The 24,319-nt window shown below is 34.2% G+C and overlaps 1 protein-coding gene across 1 annotated transcript; it reads right to left on the reverse strand.

The window, feature by feature from the left end:
- Window positions 1–576: 576 nt before the first annotated feature.
- On the reverse strand, window positions 577–15,757 carry LOC127832236 (interferon-inducible GTPase 1-like). Its single transcript, XM_052357543.1, has 4 exons — window positions 15,661–15,757; window positions 7,790–7,885; window positions 6,401–6,435; window positions 577–3,606 (listed from the first exon to the last, which is right to left on the reverse strand). The coding sequence occupies exons 2-4, from the start codon at window positions 7,872–7,874 to the stop codon at window positions 2,371–2,373; spliced, it is 1,356 nt and encodes a 451-aa protein (XP_052213503.1). The 5' UTR covers window positions 7,875–7,885; window positions 15,661–15,757; the 3' UTR covers window positions 577–2,370.
- Window positions 15,758–24,319: the final 8,562 nt, after the last annotated feature.

Raw genomic sequence — 24,319 nt, forward strand, 5'->3', positions numbered from 1 at the left:
TTGGATTAGCCAGCATGTCTAAAACCCACACACATTTATAAATGAATTTAGAGAAAGGGCTAAAACACAATGCTTACAAACCTGGTGGAGTATATTAAATACATCTCCCAAAATGGAACTATAGAAATATATTATGTCACAATATGAACACGAATTATACGTATGTATCTTATTTGTGCGCAAATTTAGACGCAGTTTGGCACAACTCCGTTCTGGAACACTTCCGCGTGAAATCGAATCAGGCAGATATCGCGGTTTATCTTGAGAACAACTTTTTTGCCTAAAATGAACTACTTGTGAAATTGAAAGCGAATATTATTTCCTATTATTTTGTTTCAAAAGGGCTAACTACTTGGTATACAATATCTGTTAATTTATTTGATGCCATTACTATTAAACCTAAATTTCGCTATACAATTTCACGCATCATATACGCAGGTTTAATCATTTTTATAATATTATATTTTTAATGTTTTTAATCCTATATTTGAATGACGCCTTTAACTATTTACACCATTCTATACATAACAGCTAAACAGAAATTGATACAGACGTTAACTTATTGACGTTGTCCGCTTGAATTATTTGTTGTGTACTTTCGAACATGATTAAAACTAATTTAAAACACATAGTGAAGGAAAAATTCTATTCTTAATTGACCTTTATTTCAAGATAAACAATACAATGTTAATGAATATGAAACAATAATACAATTAATAAATCGGTTAAAAAAGATAATCGAACCACGTACTTTAGAGTTATATGACGAGCATCACGCCACTGGACTATTTGATTTCAAGACTTTTTGGTACAAAATCCTGCTTTATTAGAAACCAATATTTTTGCCGATACATTATCCTTTAGGTTCATTATTCTTTGAGTTCATTCCCAATATGTATATTAAAACGAAAGTACGTTTCCCGTGTGCAAGTTTTTGACTTTTCGGTAAGTTCCACGCAAATAGCATGTGCATTTTGGATTGATCATTGTATGTACATAGTTATATGATTTAATAAAACAAGTCTGTTATAAAGATGCACAATATATGTTACATAATATAGTCACAGTATTCTACAATTACTGTTTGAAACGGTAGGGTTGTGTTCTCATGAAATAAAATAGTAGGGTGGTGTCTTTAGCAAACGGGTCACGTGAACTATCAGTATATAAAGCGCTGCTCTTCTGGGAGTAGGTCGTCTGCGTTCGATTGCCGAAAAGATCACAACGTTTAATACGTTGCAGTGATTAGAGACCATATACCATTGGAAGTATCTGTGACTTTGGATGCCTTTGAGTGGGGGTGACCCAGGCAACTTTGCGCATAACATACCATAGCTTGCTGGGTAAGCTTGAGACTCATATATAAGTCCGGGTCACAGGTTTCCATCGGAAATATAAGTAAGTGCACGTGTCAGGTCTCGTAGGTCAGCCGAAGTCAAGCTGCTTAGTGTCGCTTGTACTCCACTGGCCGATTGTCTTCATTGCAAAACGCAAACAGGGGACACTGCAGGCTCGTTGCTATAGGTGTAAGACATCCGAGGTGACCCAAGTCACCTAAGACATCCGAGTCGACCCAAGTCGCCCCAAGCAAACCCAAGAAATCCCAAGTCAACCCAAGTCGACCCAAGATATCCCAAGTCGACCCAAATCATTTCAAGTCGACCCAAGTCAACCCAAGTCGACCCAAGTCAACCCAAGTCAACCCAAGTCACACATGCCATACGAAACCGGCTTGTAAAGTGATTAAACGTCCACCATCGAATAAAACAAAAATTATTAATCATTAATAGTGTATTTATTCATTGATTCCAGTTTAAATTGAGGAAGTTTAGTATCTAATTAAACGTGTGGAAAGCCCAAGGAAAATCCGTGTGTTGAAAAATACCAATGGTGTTTGTGGCCATTGCATACATCCCGAAGAAACGGTAATCACGTTACACTTCCAATATTTTTGTGATAATGTTATATACAGTACCTTTAGAGATGCCTAACATAGACGACATCTCACGTTGGGTCGGTGGATTAACTTTGGCGATCATACGATTGATTTTCCTGATGACGTTCGGTGTGGCCACATTTCGACGAAAACTAAACTTTGGCATAAGATGGCCAGCATTGATATTTTGGCGTGGATATCCAATATTATCATGAATATTCTTGATGGAGCCAAAGGAAATAAAATATCCCATTGCTTTCAACTCATTTTGAATACTCCTATATGTGTGTTTAGTCTTCAAAAGTCCAACAACTACCCCTTCAACTTTATCACTAATTTTTCGACGCATCATGCTATAAATGACGAACATTAATGTTGAAACATCAAGATTATGATTGTACATGATAGAGTTAAATAAATGTGTACGTTTCTTTTCATGCGGTACTGTCTAAACGTGAATAGAGATTTTGTTCAATTATAATTTTGGCGCCTCTCGTAGAACCTTTTGCGAATTGTTCGACCATTTCAAAGATTTGTTTATTTCCTTTAATGCAACATTCCAATATGGTGTCAAGGATATTATAACATTCTGTTTGATGTTCTTTCAAAGCCAACCATTTGCCTATGATGGGTAAATGAAACCAAAACGATGGGGCTTGTGTGTCTTGCAACTTGATATAGTAATTAAAAGTTGTTTGCGTGTATAATATGACCAAAGCAAGTGATTGTTCAACATCATCAGTATTCGCATCAAATAGCTCCACAAATTTGTTCACAGATTGTTTGTTAATACCAAGTTGCTCCATATATAAGTCTATTTCAGCCTTAAGAATATCTAATTCAGGATGGCCTTCTTCTTTTGTTTTCCTAGTAACGACCACCTTAGCTGCTAGTTTGCTGACCTCCGATTTTCTCTCTCGAAGTCGTTGGATCTTTAGTGGAACTATAATTTCAGTGATGATACTCATCGCCATAACTAGAATATTTTTCTTTAAACCTGAGAGAGTTTGTAAAAGCGTGTCAAGAAACTTTCGAAACTCGTACTCGTATATTCTATGATTATCTAACAGAAAAATACAGGGATCCCTACAATCACTTCTAATAAGGTTATCCGTGCAATCTCTTCTAATTTTGTCGAGTAAGTCCTGTTTTTCTTTTTCAGTCATAGGTCTCCTTCTTCCACCATTTATGTTTCTAATGTCGTTTTCAATTTTCGTTCTTATGAAAAATATTTTGGCGACGGGAAATTTAGCTTTGATGTTATTTGCCAACCATGCATCATCCGCAGTAAAACGCGTGCTTGTCACGAGCAAAATGAAATCAAAATCTTCAAATTTCATTCTTTCTATATAATCATCTTTTGTAAAGTTTATCGACCCAACACCCGGCATGTCCCAGAGTTGCACGTTCTTGTGATTTGGGAATGGATAGCCTGTCGGTTCTTTTGTTGTTTCAGTGCATCCGGTTTTTGCAGCACCTTTTTCGTCGTCCTTAATGCATCTTAAAGCATTAATAAGACTTGATTTTCCACTTCCTGTTGGGCCGACCAATGCCACTTTTATCATAGTATTGTCCATTTCATTGTATTTCGCTTCTAGCATTAGCATCAGTTTCGGAACGTCACTTTGGTTAATATCTTCCAGAAGCTTGATAACCTCGTCTTTTTGTATCTGGATTAAAATAAACACAAATTTTACATAAAAAAAAATATAGCTTTAGATAGAGCTATCTTTATTCACACTTTCAGCATTTTCTTTATATAAGGAACAGCACTTCTCACTCAAAACGTATAGCAAATGTTCTTATATATTAATTCGTCTGAGGGATTTAATTGAAATGATATAATTCTTAATTTGTCTAAGTATGTTTGTTTGTTAACTATTGAATGTGTTTAATTGTTCAAATGTTTAATTTCATCTCAACGACGAACTCATTTTCGGGCTTAATAGGCAAAAATTGGAACAATCGTCTTTTCAATAGACAATTTTTTTCTTAGTAAATTATAAACATTTTTTGTAATGCATATCTACTGAATATAGCAGTTACAAATCGCATTAAATTAATAAATATAATTTATATATATATTTGTGTTGGTAAAACAAATATATATTATATATATATATATATATTATATATATATAACGTATGCTGTGTGTTAATTTTATACACTTTTGATTGGATTTCGTAAAAACTGTTAAAATCATCCCTCATTCACCAATGTACCTTAATTGACTTTAGTTACTTTTTTCACGACAGTCCTGAAAGATGAGTTCCAAGGTGCTGTCACTTAAAAATCATGAACAATTGCTGGTTGGCTACTTTATCTTAAATGTTGGTGGGGACTAACATTTTCTTCTCGGACAGTGACCTGATATGACATAGAATAATTAGGCGCCGTTAATTTGTTATATCGTTCTTATTACTAGATAATTATCATCAGTGTCAGAAGTAACATTTATCAGAATACATTATCATCGGTGATGCTCATGATTTGCATCGTATTTATTATCATCATCATCCTTATTACCAAAATCATTATTGAACTGTTTCCAGTCGAAATTATTGTTTGCAACAAGTAAGTAAGTAATGGATCTAAAAGACCGTATACTGGTTGGGTAAAAACACAATAAAATAACAAAGCAATTGAATACAGCCGAAGCATATTTTAATATACCATTCTTTATCGAATATACGTTTGATGGGCCTTGGCGATCACAATAAAAATTTAAATGGGGTCGTGTGGATGCTATAATTAAAAGTTTGTCAACGTTAAGACGAATTAAATTGCTTTTAAGCAAAATGGATAAATATATGAAAATTTGCGTTCACAAAACTAAGGATAATATTAGATAAACAGTCTTTCGCTGCGTTGTTTGTTAACAAGCTTAGTAGTTTTAACGCATAGAACCAATTTTTTGTTTACTCTCCAATCCGCCATTAAAATCATGCAATGTCCCTATGACCCTCCTGTACATTTCACTGGTTCCTTCGATGAAAAACAATTATTTCTAAACAGAGTTTAAAACGGTAATGAAAACAAGACAGTACAATAATACATTATGACTCTTCAGTGGCACTGAAGAAATTGGTTGTGAACATATATCAAAAATTGATAAGCCGTTAATTGACAATCAAATGGTACGATACCACTATATAGAGAATAACAGGTTACTGTCCCATCGTTTTGAATATATATCAGGCGAGGCTTAGAATTATATAACGGCGAGGCTTGCCGAGCCGTTATGTTATTCGTGCCGAGCCTGATATATTACAAAACGATGGGACAGTGACCTGTTTTTCTTTTTATCATACCACATTTTCCTAAACATCTGCAAAACAATCCATTTCTTTATATTTAAAATGTACGGATCCCCGCTGATTTTGCTGATCCGGCTTTTACACGTTGACATACATGTAGAAACGGCGTTCGAAAAGACAACACGAATAATCGCTTATTTTAAACATCGTAAAGAGAAAAAAAGTTGTTTGCACTACGAATGGGAAGAGTACAACCGCTTTAATTATAAACGTCTTGAATTGGAATCAGGGATGGACTGCAGCGACAAATTTAATCAAACAACACATTTCACCGAATAGTTTGGAGACGCCATTTTGGAGATGTGTATTGAAATTGACATTTTTATGATGGTGTCAATAATGACATATGATAAGTGTGTTAAATCGTTTGTTTAAATTGTTCAGGATTAGCATACAGGTATCATTTGTCTTGACTTTCTGTACAACACTTGCGAGTGCAATGACTATATCGATATTTAAGATTTATTGCCCCATTGATGACGTCATTTAACTTCTGCAGTGCGGGCTGTTGTGATTTTTAAAAAATGAACGTTTTTGTGATTTTTAGACTTTAAACTAGAATAAAATATGTACGTTCTTGGTATCAAATTGTTTGTTTTGTTGAACCTGATTCATGTGTATAGAAATTGTTGACTTAATTGCCAATCCCACGTAACTCCAAACATTGACTGATATAAGAACTTACTGTTGACCATGATATAAAAAATATATCAGGCAACGTTATATCAGGCAGATATCAATGCGATGGTATGATAAATCATTATATCAGTCGCGTTGTGTTATAAAACACGAGTTTGAAACAAGGTATCCTGAGGAATATTTCGGTGACATAAATTAAAAATACGATCATCAGATTTGGGAAAAAATATTTCTCTTCTTGCTGTAATAGAATTTGACTGAAACCACAAATCAATTATCAATATTTGTTTTAAATAGGAATGTGTTACAGATAAAAGTAATAAACATTAATATAACGCGATTGTGTAATCAAGTGAGTGCTTTTCCGGTTAAAGATTTTTTTAAACGGGAGAAGACATAACAAACTGGAGACAAAATATCACCGTTAATGGCTTTGTGCTTAGGTAAAATAAACAAATGAGCTCATTTTGTTTAACAAATATGACAAATATATCAAATGATGGGTACCATTTCATTTTCTTGAATACCTCCTTCGTTTCGATCTGAAATGAAATGAAAACATTTTAAATATGCAGTTAATTTTAAAACTATAAACAGGTAACTTACATGTTTGCGCGTTGAATAGTACACGTGATTGAAATTGTTTAAATTTATTTTGAAATACTTCCTTCACTAATTTTAAATATTTACCATATACAGCCTGTCTTTGCAACTGTGTATCTAATACAACGAATAACGTCTTTTTGGCAAAATCTGGTCTGTTCGTTGTGATTTATAATGGAGTTTGTGATAATGAATATTTGGGCCATAAAATAAATGTAAACTTATGTTTATGTTATTAGCATCATTGTCGCTTATAATGTTTATCTTTAGGAAAGTTTTTCACCGAAAGACTTGCATTTTCGTCATTAAAAAATATTTTTAAAAGATGATAACCATCATAAAATTATGATACGTTAATCAAATGGTAAGTGTATACACAGAAACTTATTGATAACAATTTTTTAAAATGGAAAATTACAAAAGTGTAAACGTTTGTTTTGGACAAGTGGTTGTATAAACATAATATTCAACCACCGAGACTAAGGCAAAACATCTCAAAGAAAAAAAAACATTAATCATTTTTAGCTCGACTATTTTATATGAAATATATAAAGTGGAGCTATCCTGCTCACCCCGGCGTCGGCGTTTCCGTTCCGTTCCGTTAGCGTGCAAATGTTAAAGTTTTCGTAAAGTTTTAAACAAGACTAGACCACTGTATTCGACAGCACAGAGGTTGCCATGTTTCACCTCAGGGGTATAAATTAAACAAACCTCAAAACGCCGGTAGACCTCTACAAATATTGTTTAAATTATTTCCCTTAGGACAACAATTGGCTATCTCCCGATCGCAGACGATTAAAAACCCATGTAATGCCATCAATTGCTTCCATGTACTTGAGATAGTTTGCAGGGGGCATGCGTATACGGGAACTTAGCGGGCTTACGTGAGGTAAGTTGAAACTTACTTTAAAATTGTGTCGTTATAAATGAACAATTGCATTTTGCTCTTTCAGTGTGTTTTGTTAAATGATATCAATAAATGTATTAAAAGGCATGACCTATAAGGTCCTTTATCTCATTATTCATAATTTGAAACAGCTATGACCTAAAAATCGAAACTTTTCCTTGGCGTGATAGAGCAATATTATCATTTTGGCAACAAAAGCCACAGGCGTTGTTTTGTACATGGGAAATAAATATTAACAGATTAAATAAGACTCTGAGATTACAATGCGTTTGCTCACTGGATCAAGCTTTCACAAAAGGTTTAGTTTACAATGAGCTTCATTACCGAATGATAAAGACTACAAAATGATTTGTTGGTTAAATCTAAAGTCAATTATATTTACTTACCCGGTTGTTTAATGACCTTTTCTCCGCATTCTGGACAAAAACGCCACCACCAAAAAAGACCTGATCTACACTTGGCACACTGCATCGTTGAGGAAACTAAATGATGAGTTCAAACTGGTTAAAAAATTAATACATAGGTATAAATGCACTTTACATGCATGTGTGATATTGAATGAGGTGTAACAAGTGGAACAAAGAAAATAAGAACACAACTGTTGTTATCACCCCTCAGAAAACCAGACAAATAAACAATATCTAGTCAAAAGTCATTTTTAAAATAATTTTTGAAAACAATTATGGCCGAAGCTAAATACAAACTTTGAGCATAGAAATGTTCTATGTTTCCCCGATCGAAAAATAAAAACTGCAAAAGAACTGCAAAAAAAATCAAGAACATCCACGTTTGCACAACTGATTTGCCATAACCATGCTGCAGTTAAAAATTGTAAAAGTCTCATTAACTTATGCAATATATAAATATTCAACTATCAACTGCTTAGAGGTATTAATAAAGTGTAGTTAATTATTTGTAAACGAAGGTATTCGTGCCCAAAATAGCTCACATTGCTTACTTCATATTGCTCACCTAAGCATTGATATTCTGAATTCATAGTTTCAATATACAGTGGAAACCCTTTAAACCGGATCCTCTCTAAACCGGAATTTCCTCTCGGTCCCGAGGGTGTCCGGTTTAGTGGAGTTCCACTGTACAATAGTTTTAGTGTGCAAACGTATGTTTAGATATGTGAAATGATAAATAATTTAATTCTGTACAATCAATTCTCAATTTATCATAAAATATGTTTTCTTGGTACAAACACTGATCAGGCAGTAACTACCTAAACCTTGAATTTTAAAATACGTTTTATTGACTGTTTTAGAAAGGGGAAATTGTAATTTTAGAACTTTTTTACACTTAGTTATTTGCTTTTATTTCATTTAATTTTTTCACAATCAACACCATTTTATTTGGAATATTCTTAAATACTTATACTATCAAACAAAGTTGATTATAACGTTTGCCTGCCGCGAACATCGACCGCGGGATCTCTCGAAGTACCTATAAACGACCGACGAATTAGAACATGTGAGTTGCATATTAGAGTTGCTGTCTTGTTTTTATATTGACCAACTAGTCCTAGCTTTATGCTCACACTCGGAGACCGGTGTGGGTTGCAGAAATGTAAAAACAAAATAAGGCGATATTACACGGAGTTCATTTCATTTTTAAATGTTTGATTGTAAAGGCCCGGTCACACCGAGGTAACGGACGAGAAACGGACATGAAATAATTTTATCCGTTCGTGTCCGTTCTTATCCGTTCTTATCCGTTTAATGTCCGTTTCATATCCGGTGAATCCGCTCCTTGTTCGGCGATGTCCGGTGACATCCATTCCATCTATTGGGAAGTTTTGAGCATGTTCAAAATTTTCCACCGGATAAAACGGACAGAGATTTCCGTCTGATGTTCGGTCTTCATACGTTAGTTTACGGTTTGTTCGGAACTCGTGCGTTACACCTCCTGTATCCGGTTGATGTCCGTTTATGTCCGGCTGTCCTGGTCCTAACGCATTTTCAACAGATAATAACGGACAGCTAACGTATAAAAAAGTGGGAGAAGTGTGGCGGAACAAAACTGTTGACATACATTTAAACGTAATTAACCTGTGGGTCGAAGTATCATTTCATTTGGGTACGCCTTGTGAGAAGGACATGTGCAATGGAGTGTCTAGCTCGCATTCAATTAGAGTGTCAAGTCACTCTCGTGTAGGCCCAGATTGGCCTTTTGGATGCTAATCTGGCCATGCATCGTCTTGCGCAAAAGCGAGCAAGAAGACGGAGGCAGCGCACATGGTGGATCAGGGCTTGGCTGGGTCCCGAGCGGAGGCGTCAGTTCGGTCTGTATGACCAACTTATGGTCCATCTACGACGAGAGGACCAATGCGCATTCATCAACATCATGATAATGCCACCCGAGTTGTTCGATGAGATTCTCGCACGAGTGGTCCCAAGAGTAACGAAACAACTACAGTCTTCAATTTAACCAGGGTTGAAGCTTACAATTGAGCTGCGGCATCTTGTGTCTGGTTCAAAGTACCGTGATGTGCGATTCGGCTGGAGGGTACCCCACAACACTATTTCTCTTCTCGTGCCAGAAGTAGTACCGCTTAATTTACTATAGTGCTAAAATTAATTTTAAAAGGCTTCTGTTAGCCATTTTAATATATTTATATATTTTAATGTCTAATTCTATCATCATTTTATATGAATTGCATTGTGTTTACTTATCGGTATAGTATAAAAGACAAATAGATTAGTGCGCGCACTACAACACTTATCTCCTAAATTGTATATAATTCGATTAGTACTGTCTTGTGCGCATATCTTGAAATGCACACAGTTATATGCACCGTTTATCAAGTAGTATATTTTTACCTAATCATCCACTCGCTAAAAGTCATGGATTAACTACTGTGTCATACACTTATAATCCACGCTAGCTTATCATACTGTTATCTTTTACACGTTAGATTTGTAGAGCAGTCATAGATGAGTGTGCTGACGAGGTGATGCCGTTGCCAACAACAGCTGCCGATTGGACGCGAATAGCGGACGGCTTCAGGGACAGCCGGAACTTCCTTCACACGCTTGGTGCTATTGATGGCAAACATATTGCCTGCAAATGTCCACCAAGATCCGGGTCTACGTATTTAAACTACACGAAGTACTTTTCCGTTGCCCTGCTAGCTCTGGATAATTCCGGCTACAAGTTCGCCTGGGCTGACATTGGAGGCCGTGATTCTTCATCCGATGCACAGTTGTGGAAAGAGTCAGACCTAAAGGCAGCAGCTGATAACGGAGACCTTGACCTGCCAGAACTTGAAGCTTTGCCACATGATACTGAGGATGTACCCTTCTTTTTCATCGGAAAGAAAATATAAAAGTGTTCAACCGACCAAGATTTATTTATTTATTTATTTATTTAATTTTTTGCGTAAGTGTACATTAACATTCATAATACAGAAACAAACAAGCATATGCGTTAAAAACAAAGCAAATCAAAAGTATGATACTTTAAAATATAAATGAAGCATGACATTAAATGACCGTTTTTTGTAATTTGATGTTCGGTACTTTTCCGTTTTATCACGTTGGGAGAACGTTTTCTCCGGTACTAATGCGCTTCACTGCCGTTTTATACGGTAGAAGTCCGTTACTCGCACGGTTATATCCGTAAGCCGACCGTTAATTATCCGGTACATATCCGTTAAACGTACGTTTATTTCCGTTCCGTCACCGGTACTTGTGCGGTCATTTTGTTTTTTTCTACGCTTCACACACCGATTGCGAGCGTCTTGAGCGGCAGAGCAGGTAAATTTCATCACCGGATAACCAAGATCTGCATATTTTGTCCGTTTTCTCTCCGTTACATATTCGTTAGTCGGTCTGACCGAGCCTTAAACGTGGTGATTGACAGTTTATGGCAGATATTTTTGGATTTTTTGTGCGACCTTTAAATTGATTAATACTAGTTGTATGCATTAAAATGTGAAATACGAAAGACGCATTACCCCGAAAGTCGGGTACCTGATTTTGAAAAATAATCGCATTGCCTTTTTCAGGTGGACATTGGTAAGTGCTGGGATATTTTTTTTCAATATAACACCAATTTTATTAGAATGGATGATGTATGGCCACTACAGTAGATGTGTGTTTACATTGTCAAAAGAATAACTCCATTTGCGAAACCTTGTTACCCAATTACATTCAAACCTAACCTCATTTAAAAAAAGAAATGGTTTTGTTTTGTATCAGCATTAAATGATTAGGTTTTAATGCATTAATATCGTTACAGAGCAAAATATGTTACAAAATCATTATAAAAGTCATATCAAAAGGTGAATAGTTTATATTCAAATACTATAAATGTATCCTACACATTAACAAACATAATTGCACAATTAACATTAAAAGCACATTCTTACATAACGTCCATCACAATAAGTTTTTACAATAGGCACAAATAAATTTTATATACAAATCACATTTTCCTCACCTTATTTCACATTTTCCTCACCTTATTTCACATTTTCCTCACCTTATTTTACATCAGCAATATGTTGCTGTTGTTTGATTTTAATTTTCAGCGTATGGATCTCTCAATCTACGAAAACGCAGCAGACGATTAACTAAATAAAATCAAAGCGCTAAAGGCACTGAAGTTTTTCGCTATTGCATAATCTTAGACGCAACTTAGTTTTCAAAATTATGTTATAGCCTTTTATATCGGCAGTTTGAAATAAACACAACCCATTCAAATTTATAAAGATGGTGTCTTAAAGCACAGGTCGAGATGTGTTTGCACTGTTTATCCTCATATTTACGTTACAGAGAAAAACTTAGACAAAATAACAACAATATGTCTCTTTTTTTCGCAAATGGTTGCTGCACTGGCAACCATCTTTAGAATTTTGGTTGTCTTGCTAAAGAACAACAAGCCTAGAATCATGTACATGTTGTGTTATGTGTATCTAATACTTTATTTATTTTCTTTAATTTGAGCAACAATTTTGCCGACATGACAGACTTTAAATGCATCATGTTTTGTTGTGAGCCGGAATTGAATCATTTCCTAGGCCTAATTGATCCACAGTCGCCATTTTGTATTCTATGTTTAATTGGATTGAGTTGTTTCAAGCTTTGAAAAAGCGAGTTGCCCTGCTTTTAAGCCCAACTGTAACCAAGTTTTGAAATTTAGTTTCCTGTGCTTAAATCTACTGGCCCCAGACTAACAGGCAACCACTAAACCTGTAAGTTATTCATGATGTACAATCTGACAGTGTATTGAATTCATTCAATTTGCTTATCTGAAGACATTAAAGAGACCTTTTCACGTTTTGGTAAATTGACAAAATTAAACGATTTAATAATTTGGACAGTTCTGTTGTTGTCGTAATATTTTTTCATACTACGATGATTGCTTATATAAAGTGTAAAATACATCTCTCATTGTATGAGCATGGATGGTCTAAACGATTGACTTTTATTCCAGGGTTCAGTGGTTCGAGCCCAGTTGAGTGTAAATTTTTTGTTTCTTTAATTTTATTCTTGTTTTTTAAATGGATCTTTTAAGATCAAATGTTACATTAATAAATATTAAGCGTTTAATGACAAAATGTGAAAAGGTCCCTTTTAGATGTTTAATAAAATTGCCACAATGTTATAATTTAGAACTCATTGGTTGTTTATTTGATTTAAAAGTGATTTTGTTGATTTGCCTTGTTATCGAGGTTACTTTGAAGTGATTATCATTTTTATCTTTTTTTTTCAAATCATTAATAGAAAAAAATAATTTAAGCTTCATTTTTTGGAAAACAGGGCTTAATGCATATGCATTAATTGTCATCCCAGTACCAGAAACTCTCTTTAAACGAAAAACACCATGTAATCAGAAAGTGGCGTCTTTGATTATCTTGTGCGCAGTGCACAGGCTAATCAGTGTGCACAGGCTAATCTGCGACACCACTTATTTCACATGCATTAAGTCCCGTTTTCCCTGAAAGCGCCAATATGTACAGATTTCAATGACAAACGGGCCAATGCCGCCGCACTATCTGTTAAACACTATTGATTACATACACAGAGTCACTGTCTGCAGTGTACCAGTGGTGAAGTATAAACAGGCAGATGCGGTGGTTATCGTTCTCAGCGTAGTTAAGAGCAGACCGACTTGCAACGCACTCTACTAACCTTAGTTGTCCGCAAGCGAACAACCAATAACATAAATGCCTGATTATGCATCAATTGTTTCCGCTTGATACAACTCCACAGGTTATATGTTATCGAATTACTTTACCTCGACCGACTTAATTCGATATGTCTAAATAAAGAAAGTGCAAATAACGAATGACCTACACGCAAAATTGGTTTGATGCACATCACTCCTTTTTACAGCCATCATTCAAATGCATTAAAAATATAGGGAATCAAGTATCTATCTAAACCGGAAATAGGTATTCGACTCAATAAACAATGTTTCAATATAATTGTTAATGAAAAAATAGTATTTGAATGTCCTGTTGTCATCAAGATAAGCGCATGAAAATATTATTTCATACATTAACAAGATAAGTATTGATGCAAAGCATCAAAGGGCGTCGGGAATTTTAGTGTAAAAGGCATTTAATGATATTACCTGGAACGATTTTTTTTCTACTGTAAATATTAATATATTGGCCGATTATTTTAAACAAAATAGAAAAGATACTGGTATAACCATTATCTATGATTTTGTAATATAACCCCCAAGTTACCATTATCTATGATTTTGTGTTGTAACCCCCAAATATTTCATAGTTCATTTTATTTACATTGGTTTCCTGTTTTTACTGGCATCCGTGTGCAGTTTTCATTAATAAAAACAGAACTGTGTAGGTTTTAAAAAATCTGCTTCATCTTGTAAGCGTAATTTCCTATTTTTCTCAACTTAAAGGGGAGATGATTCTGAACTTATTCTTACGTTGCTCATTTACGATAGGGGTTGAGTACTCATTGATATGAAAACACTGTAAAAGTTTTAATGTGTTTACAAACTCCCCCCCCCTCTGACACATATATTTCATGGGCATAATTAAAAAAAATGGTTACAATAAAACAGCATATTTATTTAAACTAAAATGTCTACATCAAAACAAAAAGTTAACATAGAACACAAATAAAATAATTTGATTCTACTGGGACTCGAACCTTGGGCCTCTCACATGTGAAGCGAACGTGTAACCACTACACTACGGAACCGCTTGAAAAATCACCTTCTAACTAAGATATTAATACGCTATTAATAGTCGGTTTAAATGTAAACCCGGAAGTTTAAACGCTGGATAGTGAAAGTTCCATACCAAAGAGTCCATACCACTGGCAAGATACGGGTCAGGCCTGTGGCCTTCTATATGTGGTTCTTAAAAAAAAACCTGTAGGAGGACTTGATAGTAATGAGACTGGGGTGCTGTGATGGTTCTCCTCATTGGTACACGGCTGCTTCCTTTATCAAGACTTATTATTTATTTGTAACTATGTGGTTGCTAGGATATTTGAACAAAGAAGTTTTGTTTTATACAAAACCAAAAAGTTTTACCGGTTCGCGTATTTGCCCAGTCCCTGTGATCTTTTATTATTGCACAGTCCCTGTGATCAGTTATTAATTAAAAGAATTAGTTTTGCATTATTGGCAATAAATGTTGTAGTAAATGTAATAGGCACAAATGCAGTACTTATTTACACTAACTTACACAAAAAATCACCACTATGCAAGATATTCTGACAACAAAAATATATACATTGATCCGTAAAATAACTTCTCCTCGCATAAGCGGAAAAAAAACGTATTACATACTAGTCGCCGCACTTCAGTGCGACGCCAACAAATGCACCAAGAATGCATATCCATAATTAATGAAAATTAGCCGACCATAGCGACCGCTAAACTTTAATCGTTAATGTCGAGTAACTATCTGTAAGCCGGTCAAATCATTTTACGAGTTTTGCATGTTAACTTTATAGAACCAACTACAAAATAAGACACTTCGTCAGATGCATATCTTAATGTATGGATAAGATGTACAGTGAATCAACGTTAAACTATTATGTTTCTTCATCCAAAACGTTTCAATTTTTATTCGCTGTTGAAAATTATTCGCAGTTAACTACACAATAAATTATATCAGAAATTGAGAAATTCCACTAATACTATTATTACATAAAACAATAAAGTCAAGTCTGCAATTAGCTGAACAATACACACAGTTATTGAGCCGTGTGTTTATTCGTCAAAATGGTAAATATAAAACGTTTCAAGTAAAAAAGTGTATTACCTGAAATCTCTAGATGACGATATGGTCTTAAGGATTTCACATATGAACCATTCAATGGTTTGACCAAATACTTTAAAGCATGCAGGTCTCATTGTCGATCAACTGTCGCGGTCGCGATTTGGTTTATGATAAGTTATCAAATGTTAAAGGAACTATGCAAAGCAGAGTCATACAAACAATTTAAAGTAGAAATCCTTTAAACCAACTGTGATATCATGTTTTGTAAATAAATCGGTAAGCTAAGAAGTTATATCGAAAACTCACACTTATGACGTCAAAAAGTAAAAATAAAAACTACAAAACAAATAAATCCCATATTTCAAAATGAGTTTTAACTCATGCATAACAATGCATAAACTAGAAATGGCGCGGCAGAGGCCGACGCGTATCCCCACGCCGAATGTTTGACCTAGGTGTGCCCCAGGGTTGGTAATTGGGCCATGCATAGCTGAGATTGACCGTATTGTCATAAGAGAAGTTCATCATCAATTAGAAGTGAATTGGTGTAGAAATGAAGAAGTTATAGTAAAAGGCAATTTTGGGTGGGTGTGACATATGTGGGCAGGGCGCCCCAGGGTTGGTAATTGTGCCATGCATAGTTGAGATTGACCGTATTGTCATAAGAGAAGTTCAGTATCAATTTGAAGTGAATCGGTGTAGAAATGAAGAAATTATAGTAAAAGGCAATTTTGGGTGAGTGTGGTCTATGTGGGCGGGGCCCCTGGGTTGGTAATGGGGCCATGCATAGTTGAGATTGACCGTATTGTCATAAGAGAGGTTCAGTATCAATTTGAAGTGAATCGGTGTAGAAATGAAGAAATTATAGTAAAAGGCAATTTTGGGTGGGTGTGGTCTATGTGGGCGGGGCGCCCCAGGGTTGGTAATGGGGCCATGCATAGTTGAGAGTGACTGTATTGTCATAAGAGAAGTTCAATATCAATTTGAAGTGAATCGGTGTAGAAATGAAGAAATTATAGTAAAGGCAATTTTGGGTGGGTGTGGTCTATGTGGGCGGGGCCCCAGGGTTGGTTATGGGGCCATGCATAGTTGAGATTGACCCTAATGTCATAAGAGAAGTTCAGTATCAATTTGAAGTGAATCCGTGTAGAAATGAAAAAATTATAGTAAATGGAATTTTTTGGTGGGTGTGGCCTATGTGGGCGGGCGCCCCAGGGTTGGGATTGGGGCCATGCATAGTTGAGATTGACCCTAATGTCATAACAAAAGTTCAGTATCAATTTGAAGTGAATCCGTGTAGAAATGAAAAAATTATAGTAAATGGAAATTTTTGGTGGGTGTGGCCTATGTGGGCGGGGCGCCCCAGGGTTGGGAATGGGGCCATGCATGGTTGAGATTGACCGTATTGTCATAAGAGAGGTCCAGTATCAATTTGAAGTGAATCGGTGTAGAAATAAAGAAGTAAATGTAAAATAACCTAAAAAAATGAGTGATAATTTCTGACGCGGCCCCACCCCAACCGCCATAACTTTTGACCCAGGGGTCAGATCAAAATTCCAAATAGTGCAGGGTCGCACATATGCTCATAGCTACCATGTGTGTAAGTTTCAAGGTTCTAGTGCTTTTAGTGTAGGAGGAGATAGTGGCCAGGACGGACGGACAGACAGACAGACAGACAGACAGACAGACGGACGGACGGACGGACGGACGGCGGAGATAACCACAATATCCCCACCTTTTTTTCAAAAAGCGTGGGGATAACTATTTTAATATACATAACGAATCTCGTTCGTAAGAATATGCCGTTGTTATTTTCCTCAAAATCAGGTTTGTTTAAGAAGATGCACCTTTAAATGAAATTGAGCCTTTTTATCTTCCTATTAGCACATGCCTTTTCATCGCGATTTATCATCCTCTTAGTACATACATTGTTTATCGCAAAATGTAATGTAATAGGAATATTTACGAGTAGCATTGTCACACTTGTTAGGCGATTTGCCTTACTTCCTGTTGTTTCTTAAGTTATCTTCCGCGACAAACTTTAACTTCGTAAATTATTTATAACTATGTGTTTTTGTATCTTCAACGTATTGTACAAGGTGGATGAACACTTCCGGTAATAGGGGTATACTTTTTTTAGCTTTTTTAAGTTTTTTTCTAAACATAAAACAATTGTTCAAATGCTTTTGCTACAGTTTTAGCAATTATTTTTAATAAAGCTCTGTGTTTTTCAGAATTTCAGGATAATGATTCGCATGACAATTTCTAGACTTTTAACGCAAAATGAGATCTATCTTCAAGCCATTAGTGGTAAATTCTTCCCTATCCTATAATATGCACGTAAACAAACTTAATCAGTGTTCGCAGCCGTGTGATATTTATGAAACAAACAAGTTGTGCAAGAAAAAACTAATCGATGGAAGAGTGTCCTTTTTAAGGCCTGAACAATCAAGAGGTCTGTTTGTTGTTGCTGCTGGACGAATTAGGCCTTCAGTGAAAATTTAGCGACTCATTAAACTACACACGAAAATGTAATATTAACCCATTCATGCCTAGTGGACTCTCCCATCCTTCTAAATTGGATCAATTTATTTCCAAAATTAGGGATGTTTAGTATATTTATTTCTATATTTAGAATATTTCTTACATAAATTCATTTAAGCAATCAGCTTAGACCCAGATGAGACGCCGAATCATGCGGCGTCTCATCTGGGTCTACGCTGATTGTCAAGGCCTTTGTTCTAGACGCTAGGCATAAATGGGTTAAAAAGTCATTTGCGTTAAATTATTACATGAAACTAGCTCGATTGCTATAATTTAAAGCTAAGGATGTCTCGTTAATTTGTTATTTCTACCACAATTCGTTTTTTTACATTTATTCAAAAACTTAAAATCGTGTATAAATGGTAAATGTTAATGTTTAATCACTACCCATTGATGAAACTAATATGAAGTTCACTTTCAAAAACTAAGACGCATATTTACAGAAAGCTTGACAAAATGTTCATTTATACGTTTTGTCAGCAGATTAAATTGTTGCGTATTAAATGTTACACATGCGCAAATACGTTCCTTCTTTGTTGGATATAAAGTTTGCAATGTTTGATATCATTTGCCACTGTGACCAAGTTATAGCTATTATCCAAAGGACAGCCGTAAAAGTTGAAAAGATAAGGATTTAAACTTTAAAATATACAGAATGAATTTAAACAACAGTTTTACGCTGTAACTTATAATATAAGTCTTATATATATACGGCTTTAGGCTTACCATTTTGAGCGTAACAAATAGACCAAACGATGTGAGGATTGAAACCGTTATAACACTCAGATGCAAAAAAAATATGTTGTTTCCTTATTTCTTGCGTATAGTCATTAAAATTGAATACATCTTATCATTTAGAATCGATTTTTCTAATTGTATGCGCCGTAAACAAAGATATTGATAATTATTATCAAACTTACAATCAAGACTTCCGGTTTGCGATTTTGTAACCGGTATAATTTAAAATTAATTGATTTGCTGTTTCGTGAATTATTTTTCCTCCAAATCACGAACATAAAGATTGATCGCGGATCCACAATCTTCAAGAGAGTACAATTGAATCTCAATATTATGTTTTAACAAAAGTTATATTAATGGTCAGAATATAGAGAACACTCTGCCATGAATACTTAAAAAACCATTAAAACATTAACATTTAATACCTTCTGTAAGTTGACTAATAGCATAGTCGGATGAGTATGAGAGTAATTTTGACAACTCTTTATTATGCAATAGGTGCATACATTTTTGCAATTGCAACGGTGCCAAAACATGTTCGTTGAACATCACCATTTTCAATATTATAGTGAATACTCACGATTACTAAGAATATATTAACCTTATAAAGTCTCACACTGAATAACATATTTTTGTATTGCCCGCATTTTCCCTAGATGACTCTTATCTGATTTTCATCGCTGACCTTAACCCGACGTCCAGCATATAAACATGGTAAACTGGAAGTGATCAAGAGAGAGGTGAACCGGAATTAAGTAATTTGTTTGCTTTCGTGCATTGTACGTGTCTCTGGCTTGCATTTAGATTTTTAATTTAAAACAAGATTTTGATAAACAATTAAGTATCAAAAGAATTTGTGTCGCAAAAATTATATCAATATAAAGTTTGTTCGTTTTAAGAAATAAGTTCATGTAAAAAATTGCGGCCGCAATCTTTATTAAAAATTTTGCTTAACTCATGTTCTGATTCTGTATAACTGAAGGTTTTACAAGCTTTTATCGGCATCATTTTAATGTATGAAGCGAATTACTATTATTGTTTATTTTAAAGGTTAAATAAAGCCACGGCCTTTAAACAGTTTTCATTATAAATTTCCATTGTCATATGTCCATGTCAGTTTGTTCCTAAAGCTTATGATCACGCTCAAACATGTTTTATTTACGTCGATCCGGGATATTCAGTCGGCGTTCAAAGTTTCTACGTCTATTAATGCAAGTCTGACGATAAGTTTTTTTTTTGCGCAAACTTGCAAACGAACGAGCGACCACTTCTAATAGTTGTACGCAATATTCAGTACTTAGTATCGCGAGTAAAGACAAATTAAAAACGTTATACTACATATAACTTTTATTTATAAATATTTTATTTAAAATAAAAGTATTGTAGTCACGGTTAAGAGATAACATAAAAATGAGGTGAAAATGAGGATCTGAACTATGGAATATCACATACATTTAAAACAACCTCAATCCATAAACAGTATTGGAACTATAAATGTAAAAGTCACCAATACAATATGACAGTGTGCTTATTTTTTAACAACACGCATATATAGAGAGAGAATATTTGTTCAATAAGTAAACTATCAGTTTTAATTCAGTGATATTTCTCTATAAACCACCGAAAGCATAAACTATATCATAATAAAATGTTATCATATGAAACGCAGTAAAATTTTTAGACGCACGCATAATATAAACAATAACCACAAAAGACATATTTCCGATTTGAGTTTATTAGTTTATTAAAGTCTTATCAGCATACATGTATATATAATCACAACATACAATAAAACATGACCGTAATAATAATAAAATGCTGCCAATCGAAAGTATCGAGTTATAGGAGACTAGAGTATTTATTATATCAACACAAGAATCATCATATAATTATAGTGAAATGAAAGGGAGATAACCTCCGAATTTAAATTACAGAAAACTGCACCATGAACTACAGAGTTACCTCTCTTCCAAAGACCACAAAATTATATAGTCTCTACTTAACTCTGGGCATCAATTAAAACGTCGGTTAAAACATCTTTGTACATTCTTAGAGTTATGAGACTAAGTCACATATGGCAAAGTACAGTTTAAGACTATATAACATAATAAAATTTTTGACCTCACCTTAAAATTTTCCATAAGAAATTAACCATAAAATATTGAAAGCTAAAATAAAGCACTATGTCTTACAAAGTCATATATCGCCTATGGTCAGACGATCTATGAACTGCGATTGATAAATCGCTTTTATACCAGACAGGAAACGGAGCTTCTGAGAGATAGGCGCTACTTTCAATGCTTTATTTGTAACTAAAGCACGAATCCGGCTAAAACAAATGTTCTGCATATACTTAATCGTATCGTAGTTCCCAGTATTTTACATACAAACATAATCATAAAACGATTCATATCATGCACGTCAATCTTGTAACAAACACGCTTAACATTATTGATTGATTGACAACCAATTAATATGTATCAAATTAAATATGGAGCAATCACTTCTAATGGACACATCACCAATTAACTGGGCATGAATAAAAAATCGATTATATTAGACAATTGATCAGTTGCCAAAGTATCGATCGCTCCGCCCACATTCTTCGATCAGCCAATCAGATATCGATTTTTCACACATCCCTCAGCAAGGCTTATCTGGCCGCCATTTTGTCCGACAAACAAAGCGTATCGTACATATGGAATGGACGTAATTTTTAAGAGTTTACACAGATTTTATATCAAATGCATGATCATTACTGTTCGATCATTATTCAAAATTGTAGGTGCTATACATACTTTATAAAAGGTTATTATTTTATCTTTATTTCTTGAACATATGAACGAATAATGAGAAAACAAACACAATAAATAGTGTAACCACACCAGTTGTGTGTTCTATAAAACGTGTTATACCGTTTGATGAACAATATTATTAAGCAATTTGGGCAACATAATAATTGCCACACGTGCTTATTAATCTCAGCGTAATTGTCGATGATTAATAAATGACAGTATGTTGCGTGGATCTCAGAATGAAGGAACATTAAGGCATTGTTAGGTACTGTACACAAGAAAAGAAATATTTAATTACTTAAATGATTTCCAATTATATATCTATTTTCTGTGGATCATAAACAATGGAAATTATTATAAATTGTTAACTTAAATATTGTTTTAACTAAAGTTAAAGCAACAAAAAGGTGATTTCAACGCGGCTTAGCTAGCTTAAAGCGACTTCAAGTGTAAAATGTAAGGCTTATAATACAACAACAACATTTCTAACACAACATATATTGATACGGGGAGAAATGTGAAAATTGAAATTAACATATAAGGGCCATCTTGCTATAAATAAACAAATGCATCATATGATAAATGTATTCAATTCGGATGTTCGTGAACAGCACCGTAATACCAAAATTTCATTTTTCGATAGTGAAATGTAGCAGGTTCCCATTAAACATAAATGAAATAAAATGCATATTAGATCTGTTAATGAAACCACGAAATTAGGCCTGTATTATATTATGGTTACAATCAAAATTTAATTTATATCTAAATTAAAAAAATCGGTGTCTTTTTAAAAATAACACAATAAAACAAAGATCTAAACATTTTTAATAAACGAAAAACCCATCATGATATGGATGTGTCATTTGCATTTAATAAAACCATTTTCAAAATTATATATGAATAGCAACCGGATTCACTGCCAGACGGTTTAAATACAAGTTCAAAATCAATATGAAATAAATGCTCATTTTTACCACTGATTTTTCATCAACTTCCTATAATATGTATAAGAAACGTTTCTGATAGTTAACTCATTTATTTTGATTACGCCATTTCTCTCTAAAGCATTTATGATTGTATTAAAGTTGTACAAAGCAGTTTAGTTTAGTGTGCGGCTTTAATAAAAAGAGCATGATACATCGTTACAAGTATAGTATTTCACCCACGTAATGCGCTATAATTGCGATCTGCTTGTCGGAGTTTTCTAATCACTAGACCACGTGACTATGTGGGCGGAGCGATCGATAATTTTGCGACTGGTCAATTAATTGACTGTCGAAAATCTTAGACATTATATTCAATAGAGTTTTCATAAACACCTGTATTGCGTTAAGAACGGTTGAATAACCGCCAAAAAACAACAAAGGAACATATCAAACAAATACTCATCATTTACACCTTTACAAACGCAATATTTAACAAAACATACCAACAATCGATTCAATTAAAAGCCGTTACAACTAAAAAATTAAAACAATTACATACATTGGTAACAGTTTGTAAAACGATAATGGTTTTCAATTAATTACATTTAATCATTCATAATCAAATGAATAAGAAGAAACAAACCGACAAGAAAGAAAATTTATCATTTTAAACACCTTTTTTCAATTTAAACAAATCAAAATATCATTTCACCAAACGGACCGCTAACTAATCTATAACCCGCTGTAAGTAATAAAGTTTTAACGAAAAGGTGTAATAAAATATAGGGCCGAATAAGCCTGGTCAATTTGGGCCGAAAAAGCTTGGTGCCGAATCGACCTGAATTTTCGGACTGGGCCGAAAGAGCTAGGTGCCGAAAAAGCTTGCTCCTTGTACATGTTGTTACATGTAGTAGTTTGGCCCTATACGTATATTAATGTATTTGCAATATCTGCTTATTTATAATTGCTTCATAAAATTTGTTTGTATTCTTACCCAAAAAACATCATAAGCTTAAGAAACATTCACTGATTCATTTTAAAATATTCCATTTTATCATAAAGTTATTATTGAACATAGTACACAAATGTTGTTTTTTTTTCTGGTTCTTGCTTCTCTTCGTTACTTTGGAAAGGGGGATTTTTATTCCGAAGTCGCTAATTTGCATGGCATCAGTAGGTTACATTTCTGCAGATTCTTCCACAACTTCATTGAAGCAGTTAACAACAGATTAATGAACACCAGGTAAATGTATAAAGTGCATTTTTTTCACATTTACTGACATTATGCATATGTCCAAAAATCTTCTTCCGATACAGCACTCGTTTGTGCCGGCGCCTACTGGTTAAGGGGTGAATAAAAACTGTATGGGTTACCTATTCTTCCTCTGGATCACAATCCATTATCAAAGCAAACATTGATTTAAAATTTATGTTGATAAGTGTGTGTTTTTTACTTATGAATTTTAAACAATAAGTGACATTTCAAGCAGTTCACATTAAAAAAAGCTTACATATCTTACAAACAAGGCAATAAGACAATAATTGCAGTGAAGATGTTTGACGGTTTAGCTATTGATCTTAAACATTTGGCAGGAATAGTTTTAGTTATTTTGACAAATAAGTGAAAATATTTAAATAACAAACATCGTCTATCAAGACTGAAAAAAATGAAGTGTCTAAAGATTATGTAACATGTCT

This window comes from Dreissena polymorpha, chromosome 5 (genome assembly GCF_020536995.1).
Source record: "Dreissena polymorpha isolate Duluth1 chromosome 5, UMN_Dpol_1.0, whole genome shotgun sequence".
Taxonomy (NCBI): domain Eukaryota; kingdom Metazoa; phylum Mollusca; class Bivalvia; order Myida; family Dreissenidae; genus Dreissena; species Dreissena polymorpha.